Source organism: Metarhizium brunneum, chromosome 1 (genome assembly GCF_013426205.1).
Source record: "Metarhizium brunneum chromosome 1, complete sequence".
Lineage (NCBI taxonomy): Eukaryota > Fungi > Ascomycota > Sordariomycetes > Hypocreales > Clavicipitaceae > Metarhizium > Metarhizium brunneum.
Window position 1 is genome coordinate 1,398,859 of NC_089422.1, and position 13,465 is coordinate 1,412,323.

The following is a 13,465-nucleotide window of genomic DNA, read 5'->3' on the forward strand; positions in this document are numbered from 1 at the left end:
CAACACGAGAACTTCGCCTGGCATTCAAGATATTAGAGAGAGGACGAGTTAGTACCTAGGTAGGTAACAAAAGACTGGCCATTTGCCTCATACTTCCCGCCGCCTTCCTTGGAACCGCATGAAGCAGCAGAGCGCGCCATGGACAGTTAGATCGTTGTGGAGTCTTTGATAATCCCCTAGCCAAAGGACGCCTCATACGGCTCTGACTCACACCATTGTCTTGCGCACCCCGACTTTGCTTTCAAACGCAAAATTGGTCTACTGAGTACGTGCAACCTTGTGGCCACAAGTAATGATATTCGGAATAGTGTGCCGACTCTATACCTGCCAAAGGATTTCAGTGGAGTAAAGCCCGCGGCGCTGGCTGCAGATCCGGAACGCTAGATGTTTTGACGGATATTAAAAAGGTATAATAATCAAGTTGTTTTAAAGCAAGCTAGTTATAAAAAAAGCTTAATTATCTTAATAAATAATTTTATTAATATTTAAATTATTTTACTTTATAATTAAATAAAATTATAAGTATAATATAAGTATTATATAAGCGTAAAATCTAAAAGAATATTAGGTTATATTAATATTTGGTTGATTCGCTCTGTAGTCAAATAAAATTACACACATAATACTAGTATCGTGCAAGCGTAAAATCTAAAATAATATTAGGCTGTACCAGGCCAAGAACAGTAAGAGACTAGAAAAGTAAACCATCTACGCATCGTGACACGTTAAACGTACCAGCGCAATTAGTGCCGCGCTGTGGCCCGCTAGTCACGGCTACCTCGCGATAGCCTCAGCTACCGTCATGTAGTCAAACCTTGTATGTTGTCGTGACTTCGCGGCCGTGACTCACGCCGAGTCACGCCGAAAACCTATATTAGGTTATATTAGGCTAAGAATAGTAAGAGACTAGAAAATCAGACTGTCTACGCATCGTGACGTGTCAGACGTACCAGCGGAATTGGTGCCGCGCTGTGGAACCAAAGCGCAGCACCAAGGAAGCTGTTACACTGGCCACAAAAGGGGCCAACGGGGCCAACGAGACCAACAAGACGAAAAAAAGGCCAACAAGACGAAAAAGGCCAGCAAGACCAAAAAGGCCAACGAGACCAGACCAAAAAGGCCAACAAAGCCAAGGCTGCCAAGTAGATCTGTATTGGCGGTATTACCTCGTCTGGACTCTGAATTATTATGGAGCTACCATCAATCGGCCAACAAGCAGTCGACGTGTCGCCCTCGTCTTCAGACCCCAGTGCCTGCTTGTCCCCTAGCGCAAGCGAAGTTGCACCGGGCATCGACGATTGGATCGGTTGACAGGCCGCCCCATCCATGCAATTCAAGGTCAGGGCTGTGGTTAATAGAGCACTTGAGGCATATACGGGGTACGGCCTAGAATTAAACTCATCTTGAACCTGATTCCGTCAAGTGCTTCTTTATGCGCTGGCAGTCCCGCGGCCCATCGCTCATTGCCTGCAAAACGAGCCGCGAGCAACCTTGGATCTGCCGATGGCAGGACTTGGGGGGCCGAGATTTCAGCCGCTGGGGCACCCTCACAGAGTCACAGAACTGATGGTGGCTTGAAGCTTCAGTATTAGAGCGCATGTGACCACATTGAATCGGTGGTGTCGACAGCTGCGCTCAGCGCCCTAGTGCCGTTCGAGCACTGGCTTTGCGATGCTGAGCTCGCCATCTGAAACCACAGAGATGATGTCTGGTCAATTCATCCCACAGAGCCGAACTCGTCTGGGCGCACAAGCAGTCGCCTAGCGCTGCCATTTTCGCACGGCACAAGCAAGTCGATCCGGTCACGTCATCTTGGCCTATCTCGTGGCATTGCATGCACTCACAACGCTGGGGCATCAGGTGGTGGCACGATTCAGTCGATTATGTAGCTACAGGTGGCATGAAGCAGTGGATGAGCCCTTGGTGCAGCCACTAGTACTGGAGCTGTCTTGTGATAGTTGTGCTGTCACCAGAACCAGGGCACGCGCGCGGGGCGCTCAGTGCTGTGTGTTGCTGTATTGACCTCCAAGTTTCCTTGAAACAGCTAGTGTTTTGGGGCTACAGCCACCCCCGGGGCGTTCATCTGGTCGAGTTCACACCGCATCTTGGTTTGAAGCTATTCGTAGCTATCTAGATAAGCTGATCTCATCAATATAGGCGGCGCATACCTACGGCTTTGCCTATTCAATACAATATAATACATATATATTATATATACTATATATATAAGACTATTCCCAGGCATTTGATTAATCAAAGGTAAAATACCCTTTAGTCACTACGAAATAAAGATATCAATTTATGCTACTTACGTGTCTGGTACTATTATAAACCTGCGAAATCCGCCTTTGTCGTCAAGTGTTCCTCGTCAATGTTGACGCCGGGTCCCTGAAGGACTCACGAGGAAGACCAATTGGCTCACAAGTATGCAGGCTTAGTTGCCTCCGCTGTGCCTACACCTAGGTCAGCTTTCCGTCGGCATCGGGGTCTGATTCCTCAGACGAATCGCATCGCTCGTCATTCCCTCAGCGCAGTTGGCACCTCAAAAATATAACGGGTACTCGACTCTTATCGGTAAGCTCCCCTTGTGGCGCTAGTGCTTTCTCCTTTGCCAATTATTACTCCAAACTAGTATTTGAATTATTTTTACTATTATACAACCTGCTATAGAGCAGGGGAACTCGTAGCATCAATTGATATGACTCTCAGGAGTCAGGAGCCACGTCAAGAGTGCCGAAAACGGACACCAAAGGGGATGACAAATCGGTACTCCCGGGCTGAGATTCGACGATTTAGCCCAACCGGCTGCACATGGGATCGTCCATGGTTCGAGCGTTCGGATAGCTGCCTGCTAGTCATGGGTATTTTGGCCGGAGTAGCGTGGAGACGTGATGACCCCGGAGAGGATCCTTGCTCCCACACGGTTACACAGGGCTACAATCACGGGGCCTAGGGCAGAAGACCCTCACCGACTTCTTGTATGTAAAGAGCTTTTTTGTCAACTAGGCCTTGAGAAAAACCAAGGAGTTATTAGATAAATTGAGTCATGATACTTCAAGCCTTGAGCCCTTGTCACGCTTGCTTCCGATTTGCTCCGAGTGTGTCTCATTTCTAGAACTAGAGTCGCCCCTTGAATGTTTCTTTATACCTGACCTGACAGGGGAAAGAGTAGTGGGACGTTGTTATAAAATTCGTAAAAAATCTCAAGTACTTATCAAAGTTATTTTCCTTTCAAAATCTTGATTTTTTACTTAATTATGAAGCCCCTTACCAGGCCACGCATAAAGAAACATGGGAGGGGGGGGGGGGTTGTACGTCCAAACCCCTCGGCACCCCGAACCTTGTTTGACACCAGGCTGAAGCTTGAAAAACCGGTTTTCTCTTCTCTTGGCGGCCTGGCAATATCAGCCACGAATATTATTAGGCAAAACAGCGCTTCGCTTGAGTTCTTGCGTTATCGCAGGAAGTCGGGTCAAAGCTAGGGAGCGTAGTTTCCCACTTTGCTATATTAACTACTCCGTAGTCGGATGACAACATAAGCCCTTGTCATAAGTGGAAGCAAAGCGGCAAGCTGGGGAGGTCAAAATTTGAGGCTTTTGAAGCTGCTATTAGATTCAAGGCTTTTGAGGTTGTTGAATTTGAAGCTCGTTGAAGCTGCTGCTGGATTCGAGGCTTTTGAAGCTGCTAAATCCGAGCCTGTTGAAGCTTTTTTTTATTTATTTTTTTAATTTTCCCCTCCAATGGCCCTGCCGGGGCCGTCTGCAGCGGGCTTGTCGCCTGCGCCGGACCTTTTGCCTGCGGCGCTTTTGAAGCTGTTGAAGCTGCTAGGTGGGATTGGAATGTGCTAGGTGACCTTAGAAGGTGCCTACAATATCAAAAGGCAGGCTCACGATAATCTGTAGAGCTACATACCGGCCTTTAAATTTAAGCTAATTATAGTAATTTTGAGTTATCTAGACTAATAATTGGTCAAGTTTAAACTATACAAGACTTATAATTGTGGTAGCGCAGTAACCTGGGACTCTATTAAATGCTGTGACAAGGGCTCGATTAGAGGGCTTGGAACGTAAAGTTTCAATTCAATAATAATCTCGTAGGATGTCAAAGGTCCTGAGTTGCAGAGAGGAAAGAAGAGAAAAGTAACTACTATTTATATATAAAAGGAACGCCTAGGCCTAAAGGTCTTACCCGGGCACGTGTTCAAGCCGTGTAACCAATAAGTCCCGTATCGGTAAAGCCCCTTTGCTGGACTTCATGATCTGTTGGGCCTTTTCCGTGTAACATAGGCTCCCGGCAGGGCCCCCGGAGGAGGAAATTAAAAGAAGCTCTAGGAAATATTGCTCGCAGCCCCTTAACGAGCCCGAATTCAATAGTAGCTTCGAAAGCCTCGAATCCAGCAACCCCAACAGCTTCAAAAGAATCAAAACCCTCAAATTTTGACCCCTCACCGGCTTGCCGCTTTGCTTACACTTGTGGCAAGGGCTCCCGTTGTCATCAAACTAGTATATAATGGGAGCGTCCCCCAGGCTCTAATTGGATAACTAGAAAATACTTCTTTGGCAACTGGTTAGTGAGAAGAGTAAGGTTTACGCCACTCACGTGTAGCATCGTGAACCTCATAATTTAGTGTTGTTGATGTCCAAGCTGGCTGCCTTCAGCTTCAACACCTTCAACACCTTCAACAAGCCCGAATTCAGCAGCAGTAATAAAGGCCGGAATAATATTCTTCCCTGGCTACCACCGCTTTGCCTACGATTAGGACAAACTTGATCGTTGGCATCACCGTCTTGTCTATCGTACTATATGCATGTTTGCGCTATGTTAATTGAGAATCTTATATGTATAACAATCCATACTAAGCCATTTGTGCCGAACTCAGGCTCCTTCCCGCACATGGTAAAGTTCGGTGGGATATAGCTTCGTGGATGAACCATCACGAACAAACGGAGTCGCTCGCACAACAACTTTACATGATGTCAATACATACATGGTTCAGAAATAACACTTTTTCTCACAATAGCTGTACACGATCCGGGGAAATGGTCCATGCTTGTAGTCAGTTGCACCAACTACTCAGTAGTCATAAAAGCCCTTGCCGCTCTTCTTGCCCAGCCAGCCTGCATCTACCATCTTGCCCAAAAGAACACTAGGACGATATTTTGAATCGCCCGTCTCGTTATACAACACCCTCATGATGGCCAGGCAGGTATCAAGTCCGATAAAGTCGGCAAGTTGGAGAGGCCCCATGGGAACGTTGGTTCCGTTCTTCATAATGGCGTCAATCGACTCGCGGTCTCCGACACCCGTCTCGAGACAAATGACAGCCTCATTAATATAAGGCATAAGAATGCGGTTGGCCAGAAAACCGGGTGTGTCGGCAGATATCGAGGTAACCTTGCCGAGTTTCTTGCAAAACTCCACGGCAGTCTCGAGTGTTTCCTTACTCGTCTGCAGGCCACTGATAATCTCGACACCCTTCTGCACGGGCACAGGGTTCATAAAGTGTGTCGAGACGACACGGGATGAAGCCGATGTGTCTGTGGGGTCAGCGGTAGCAGCGGCTGCGATTTTGGTGATGGAGATGGAAGACGTATTTGTCGCAAGGATCGCGTGCTTTGGGCATATCTTTGCGAGGCTGCCAAAGATATCGAACTTGAGCTTGGGAATTTCAGGAACCGCTTCAATAACAAAGTCGACATCAGAGAGATCTTCCATCTTGATGCTTGGCTTCAGCAAGGCGCGGGCCTGGTCAGCCTGTTCCTGAGTGAGCCGGGACTTGGACACATCCTTTGCCAAGAGTTTGTCTGTGCAAGGTCATATCGGTGTCAGCGGGTAATGGTTGCATAAAATTGTGCTTTTAGTGTGTAAGAGGTCTGTGTGTATGGTAATATACCTGCAAATGCGAGTCCCTTGCTCAATGCCGCGTCGGACGTGTCAATCAACCTGACGGGGACCTGAGCTTTCTGAGCAGCAACCAAAGCAATACCCAGACCCTGTAGTCATGCCCATGGATTATCGTCAGTTTCAATTGGAAATGGCCACGCCCAGAGCATTTGCCTGCGCCGATTCATGTTCTTGGGGGCAATTTCCAACCAGGAATTTCACATGATGGGTGGACACTAACCATCTGACCGGCGCCAATAACACCCAGGCTTTTCACTTCTGCGGCACATTGGCGCGTGGTACAGCTGAAGGAGCGCGCTTGGCGCGCTATCCCCAACATTCTCGTTCGTAAAAATGGGGTGGTCATTTTGAATTTCCTTGTGGTGAAGAAAGGGCAATAATATTCCAAAAAAAAAAGGGCGGAGGGGTGATGTCAAGATGGTGGTAGTTCTGGTTCGGGTAACCTCGGCTCTTTGATAAGGTCCCGTTTACGGGCCTTAAAATGGTCGCTGACATAAGCACCGAGCAACAGCTGTCAGCAGCTGTCAGACCCGTCACTTTACACGCTTTCAGCTAGTGACGCGTCGAGACGCGTGCCCGTAGGCCAGAGTCCACTCAATGCACTCATAGTTCGACAGCATCACCCAATGCACTGTATTATTACCTCGTGTCTCTTTTGGTAAAGCAGCTTCGCCCGGGCAAGGTTCATCAGCATGGAGCCGCTGGAGAGTGCGGCGGACGTTGTCCATCCTGAAGTTCGAGCCCATATTAGCAGCCTTGTGTCGGCGGTATGTAAAATGTCCTGTAGCTTGGCCTGATTCAGCGAGGGAATAACCTGACAACTTCATATCTTGCAGCTCGGTGGCACGAGTGCAGAAGACGATGGCAACTATCAGCTCGGTGACGATGCGCTCGAAGTTTTGCGCGATCTAAAGCGCTGGATTCGATTCTACGACGAGAAAACCAACCGAATGGATGTCGCACGGTGTATTTACGAAGCGAACCTCATCGAGGGAGACCTGCTCCCAATTCTAAGGACGTGGCCTGAGAACGCAATGGACAACAAATTTCGGTCAAGAATCGCGCTGGCTTGCTTCGAACTAATGGTTCCATTGACTTGGCCAATAGATTGGGATAAGGAGCGCATGACGGTAAACCATCACAGGCATCTGCCCGTCTTGGAGCTTGCGCAGGTCCAGTACAAGAGGGCAATCATCAACTTTGACGGTGCCCGTATCTTACATGCTGCTGTCAGAGCAGCACTGCCGGCCATGGCGCTTCCCATTGGCGACCGAACAGCAAGGGATCAGGGCGTCATCAAGCTTGTTCTGTTCTTCCTGCGGAACATGGCCTCGATTACGCCGCCTCCCAACGACAAATACGAAGGCGACGAATCCCAAGTCTCTCGGTCGGCTATCATTGATGCCTTCTCCTACCAAGACATTTTCCATGTACTGCTCATGCTCTCATCGAATATGGGCGAGGACTTCCGGACCGAAGACACGACTGTTATGGAAATCATTTACCATCTAGTCAAGCGTGTTGATCCCGAAAAGCTTTTTATGAATGAGCAGCAGCTGAACAAGGCCAAAGCTACCGAGTTATCGGCCTTGATGAGTAAAGAATCAGCCATGCTACAGTCGCATAACCGTAAAGGAGCCACCCGCCACAATCGATTTGGAACCATGATCTGGGTTAAACGAGATGATGGTAAAATGTCATCCTTATCAGGACAAGATGCGCTGGCTGATGCCGCGGTCCGCAACCAGAAAATGGACGAAATCAAGAAGTTCAAGCCTCCACGGCGGGCGCGAAAAGACAACCAAAATGAGAGGGATCTCGGCCCTCCTGTCAAGCTCAACGCTCGTGCCAACGACCAGCTGCGCAAATTTGTTGATGAGTTTCTCGATTCTGGCTTCAATCCGTTATTCCAACACATTCGCAAGACCATTGATCGAGAAGCGCCGCACTTGCTTCAGCATCACCGCCGGCAATTCTTTTACCTGGTTGCTTGGTTTCTGGAAGCAGAGCGGGTTCGTCGAAAGGTCAAAAAGCCCAACAGGAAGGAGTCTGCAGACATTAGCGGCTTTCAATTGGTTGCTGGTGTGCTGAATCAGGAAATGTTCATCACGTTGAGTCGGGCATTACAGGAGAGCTACGACATGAAGGATTGGACAGAATTGACCGCGGTTATGCGATGCTTTACCCAGATTCTGTTAACAGTTCAGGAGATGGCGGAGTCGGCCAACGAGGATGATGAGCAAATTGCAGAAAACGTGTTGAGCCGACTCTTTTACGAAGAGTCGGCACATGATGCTATTGCCAATATCATTAAGACGTATAAGGACCAGGGATTTGACTATCTAGATGCCTCTACAGAACTTGTTCACAACTTTTTACGAATCCTAGAGGCGTATTCGAAGCAGAATGTGGACATGCAAGTCCGTTCAAGGAAGCGGACACGCAGGAAGAAGAAACAGGCGGCAAAGGAAGGCGGCGATGAAGAGGAAGCGGTTTTGGATGATTCAGCCGACGACGAGGAAGCAGCTGAGCGCACATCCAAGGAACGCAAGTTTGATTTTCACAAATATTCGACTCGATTTGCACCTCAAGGCGTCGTCGACACCTTTATCCGGTTCACAAAGTACTACCGAGACTTGACAGACACGCAATTGAAGCGTGCTCATCGGTACTTTTACCGTCTGGCCTTCAAGCAAGATATGAGCGTCATGCTCTTCCGTGTTGACATTATTCATCTGTTGTACAATATGATCAAGGGACCCAATGCGCTGGAAAAATCATCCAGCATGTTCAGGGACTGGGAGGAGCTTGTGAAGCAGATTCTGCGTAAATGTACCAAAAAGATACAAGAACGACCGGAACTGATCATCGAGATGCTCTTCAGCAAGCTTCAGGGCACCGCATTCTTCCTGGAGTACGGACATGAGAGACAAACCACAAGCAAGAGCCAACGGAAACCCGCGGCCGAACTGGAGTTCAAGCACACGGAAGAGCGGGACGAGCAAGTTGCCATTGCAGTAGGTGCACTGTTGGACAAGAACGGCAGCGAACATATCAGCTGGGTAAGACAGGTGTTGTCAGACGCTGAGTCTGAACGTCGGGCATGGACTGCCGCCGCGGATGCTAAACGCGACGCTGAGGCCGTGTTTGGAGACGACCCTGCCATCACAGACACAGAGCCAAAGACGCCTCCTGTATTCTGTAAGATGAAATATTTCCCCCCTCTCTACCCGTCGACTTGAAAGCTAACTTGCACGCAGCCGTCAAGCCAGACGGCGCCGAACGCCGAACAGCCATGTTCAAGAACGCACACCTCCGTCTTCTCATGAAGCTCTCCGGCATGCAACTTATGGGCCCAGCATCTGAAGAAACCCCAGAGAGCCTATGGATCATCCCCGAAACCATATCCGCAGACCAGCTCAAAGACACCATCCACTTCATCAATCAAGCAGAGTTCAGCCCGCCCACCTTTGAAGACGGCTTCCTGGCAGAACACCAACTGAAGCGCAAGGCAGCACCCAAAAAGAAGGCCGCGTTTGATGACGAAGAGGATGCCGACGACGACGGCTTCCTCGATGACGAGACGCTCTTCCCCGCCGGGGGGCCAACGTCCCGCAAACTCGCCGACGAAAAGAAGAAGCCCAAGAAGACGCGGAGACGCCGCAAGGCGAACAATACGGTGGAACTGGACGACTCTGTTGTCGAGGAAAAGGTTCGCAAGCGCCGGGAGAAGGAGCTTGAAAAAGCGCGCAAAATCAAATCAGCATTGTATGTGCGTGACGGCGACGATGAGTTTGACTCGGACGAGGATGAGGCATTCTTTGCACGGGAGCGCGAGATTGCGACCCGTGCGAAGAAGGCGGCTGAGTCGGCGCGCGAGCCCACTTTACTGCCCAAGAAGAGAAAGTCAACGGCGGTATCGGACGTCAGTGACGAAGACGAGGAGGAGGATGAGCAGGACGATTTGAATCTTGCGAGGAGGATACTGAGTAGTCAGGAGGGCGGGGAAAGCGATACGGATGATACGCCTGTCGATTTGAGTGACGGGGAGGCGAGGAAGAGAAGGAGAGTCAGTGTAGAGGAACGGGATGGCGATAACGACGCCGACATGGATGTTGATATAATTACCAAGATGGCGGAAATGCAGGATGACGATGGAGAGGAGACAACGCAAGTTGTGGTCACCAGGAGACCCAGGGTACGCGGTGGATTTATCATGGACAGTGACGATGATGAGTAGATGGGACTTGAAGCACGGCGTTTTGCATGGCGACCCGAGGAATGAACAAATGATCGGGAATCAGGCGTTTATTTCATCTCATGCTAGTTTGTACGTCTATACGTTAATACATATCCAACTACGCGCTACCCGGCCAACTATTAATCTAACCCGGTACTACAGACCGAAAGCACAGGCTAATGATGCCACAAAAAGAAGAAGCAAAGCCGCAATTACCGCTGCACGCTCATGCTCGTCGTTGCCGTGCTCCGCGCACTCGGCAACCTCCCCAGCTCGGCCAAATCCTCGCGACTCCTCCTCGCAGCCCCGGGGCTCGCAAAGACACGGTCCCCGGGCCCTCTCGAGCCAGAGGAACGACTAGAGACAGCCGTCCCGTCACCGCTTCGATCCGCCGGCGGCGGCGGAGGCCCGGCGGCGCCACCCCACGAGCCGCCGATTCCTTCCATCGTGAAATCCGACGCCGTGGGCGCATCCAACACGTCCAGTTCGTCGGGGCGAAACAGCCTCGGCAAGACGAGCGCGCGTAGCGGAATCAGCAGGAAGATGAAGACGGGGAACCCAACCGCCGCGATGGTCTGGGTAATGGCAAAGGTGGCCCCGAACCCGAGCAGCTCGATGGCGACAAAGAGCCACACGGCCGAACGGCGCTTAATGCTCCGCAGCGGCGCGTCGGGAGGGGTGAGGTTGGTGTCGCGCGCCAGGAAGACGAGCTTGGCGGTGATGCCATTCGCCTCGAGGGCCTGGACGCCCATGACGAAGAAGAGGCCTGCCAGGACGCCATGGGGGATGAGGTGCAGGACGACGAGCAAGGGCCCCGTCATGGTGCCGAGCGTCAGGAGACCCTGGGCGAGGTTGGAAAGGCGCTGCTCCACGACATGCGTAGTCTCCAGGGTGAAGTCGCCCTTATCCTGGCCCTTTTCATCGAGCCGCTTCACCGGCTTGCTGACGCAGAGCGACTCCGTGTGGAAGGGGGCCTGGGGGATGAGGCCGTTGGGGAACGGGAGGCCGAGGATGCCCGCGACGCCGGTGGTGATGCCGAGCAGGAAGATGTCCCAGTGGAAGCCGGCGGGTTTGCGGAGCGGGAACTCGCTGCCCTGGGCGATGAGAGACGACACTGCGACCCGGTGGTGTGGTTAGCTGAGAGCTCTGGCGGGCACGCTCGAGAATGGTTTGGAAAAAGAGGGAGGGGGGGGGTGAACCGACCATTGTGGTCGAACCAGAACAAGACGGTCAGCAAGATGGCAAAGGGCAGCGCGGTAAAGACTTCACCGACGCTCAGGTGCCAGAAACGAACCAGCCAGGGCCTCCCGCTGGTCGGCTCAAAGGCAAGTCCCGTCGGCAACCTCTCCAACTCGACGCGGGCCATGCGCCCGATGTATACGAAGCCCGTGAAGAAGATGAGGGTCAGCGGCGTGCCGTAATCCTTGAGAAACACGCGCACAGGCTGCTTGAACAGGCTGCTCGTGCCCAGCTCGCCGCACACGTACGCCACCATGAAGACCAGCAGGGCCGCCATGATGGACAGGTAGAAGGGGGCCCCGTCGCCGAGGCGATCGAGCACCTGGATGCCCTTCTGGAGGTAGATGAAGGCGACGTAGAAGCCGAAGATGTCGCAGGGAAACCGGGTGACCCAGCGCAGCCAGTTGCACGAGTTTGTAACCGCCAGGAGGACATGCAGAATGAGGGACCATCTACGCGTGTGAGCAATTGCTTTCCTTTTTCCCAGCAGCAGAGGGGAGGGGGGAACATACATGCCTATCCAGGCCATGAAGCCAATATAGTCTACGCCCGTGTCTTTCATAATGTCGTATACAGTGCTGGGGGTGTTTGTTAGTTTCCCCGACGCGCCAAAGCCGGTATCATGAAGACCAACTAGTTAAATACGGTAATAGGACCTGGTACGATCAGCACACACACTTTGTTCATGGCACCACGACACGTACCAGTGACGCCAACGATGACCAGCGGCTGCGCTGCAAACACTGCAAACACAACCGACCCCAAAACGGACGCCAGCAGCACCTCATTCACGCCGTAATTAGAGCCCGTCTTGGAAAACATGTCGAGCGAGAAGGCCAGCGCCGGCAAGATACTAAAAGGTGGTTTCTTCTTTAGTTTCTGGTTCCTCGGGATGGACGGCAAAAACACACAGAAGAGACGGCATACTTTGCAAAGTACATGTAGACCGTCGCAGGAACAACTCGATAGTCCCAGGCGTCCAGCCAATCGCTCCCATAATAAGGCGCCCGCCTCCGCACGTCGTTGACCATGCCGCGGAACAAATGGACCTTGTACCAAGAAGGCGGCTGCCCTGCGGGAAGACGGTTGCCGTCGTCCATCGTCATGTGCGTGTGTCCTCGCGTGCCGGGGGTGGGGGGTGTATTCAATGTTCCGTGATGACCAAAGGGGTGGATTGGATGATGACGACAAGTCGGCAACGAAGCTCGTCTATAGGCGCATACTCTATATAGAAACATCAAAGAAGAAGAAGAGAAGAAGAGAAAAAGAAAAGAAAAGCAGCAAGATGGTGAATAAATCCTCCAACGGCCCGTGGTGCTGCTCCATGCCAAGTTGATGACGGCGACTCTCAAACCATGCAGGAAACTTTTCCAAGGGTCGAATCGGACCCAGCGAACTGCTAGTACTTGCTAGGGGCACAAGCACTTGGGTAAAGTACGTGAGTACATAACTAACTCGGCGGTGCTTGGGTTCCAAGCTTCCTTTGCGCCTCGGTACACCGGGAATGGGAATACTGCGTATGCCAGAGGCGAATTACACTCGGCCACAAATCCTCGTCACCAAGTGTCGCACGAGTCAAGGTGCTCGAAAGAAGGAATCACGTTGCATTCCAAGTCGACGCTGCTATCATCAACTCGGCTCCGTTCCCTCCACACAACCGGGAACTTTCTAAGCCAATCAGCATGCAGCATTTCGCTGCGTCCGGACGATTCACGCGGGTGAGCCCAAATCACCACCCCTGGCCGAGAACTCATCATACGCTTCATCCATTGACGTCTACACGGACGATTCTATTCTACTCCCCTCAGGTATACCTACATACATACATACAGTTTTTACATGACAAAAAAGAGTTTGCCCGTCCCCATGAGCGCCAGCCAGCACGCGCTATTATGCTGAAATACAAAGGCCGGGTATGCCTTCTTTATAGATAGATAAGAGTTGAGAGAAAGGGTCCTTTGCGCCAGCTCAAGCTTGCCGCTCAGTAACCAGCAAGGCCCCCAGGCATGAGAGCCCAGTCAGTCACACCTCTGAGCCATTTACATCCGCCAATCCGCAGGCCACATCACGTTTCCAGCATAT

The 13,465-nt window shown here is 51.3% G+C and overlaps 3 protein-coding genes across 3 annotated transcripts; 1 reads left to right on the top strand and 2 right to left on the bottom strand.

The window, feature by feature from the left end:
* Nucleotides 1-5,073: 5,073 nt before the first annotated feature.
* Nucleotides 5,074-6,250, bottom strand: G6M90_00g004300 (uncharacterized protein; the record flags this gene model as incomplete). Its single annotated transcript, XM_014686595.1, has 3 exons — nt 5,074-5,804; nt 5,894-5,993; nt 6,125-6,250. The coding sequence occupies 3 exons, from the start codon at nt 6,248-6,250 to the stop codon at nt 5,074-5,076; spliced, it is 957 nt and encodes a 318-aa protein (XP_014542081.1).
* Nucleotides 6,251-6,596: 346 nt separating this feature from the next.
* TOF1 (Topoisomerase 1-associated factor 1) lies at nt 6,597-10,144 on the top strand (the record flags this gene model as incomplete). Its single annotated transcript, XM_014686596.1, has 3 exons — nt 6,597-6,671; nt 6,741-9,105; nt 9,165-10,144. The coding sequence occupies 3 exons, from the start codon at nt 6,597-6,599 to the stop codon at nt 10,142-10,144; spliced, it is 3,420 nt and encodes a 1,139-aa protein (XP_014542082.1).
* A 212-nt stretch (nt 10,145-10,356) lies between these two features.
* On the bottom strand, nt 10,357-12,483 carry G6M90_00g004320 (uncharacterized protein; the record flags this gene model as incomplete). Its single annotated transcript, XM_066129568.1, has 5 exons — nt 10,357-11,258; nt 11,348-11,835; nt 11,896-12,016; nt 12,088-12,236; nt 12,311-12,483. 5 exons carry the CDS (start codon nt 12,481-12,483, stop codon nt 10,357-10,359), a joined length of 1,833 nt encoding a protein of 610 aa, XP_065985703.1.
* Nucleotides 12,484-13,465: the final 982 nt, after the last annotated feature.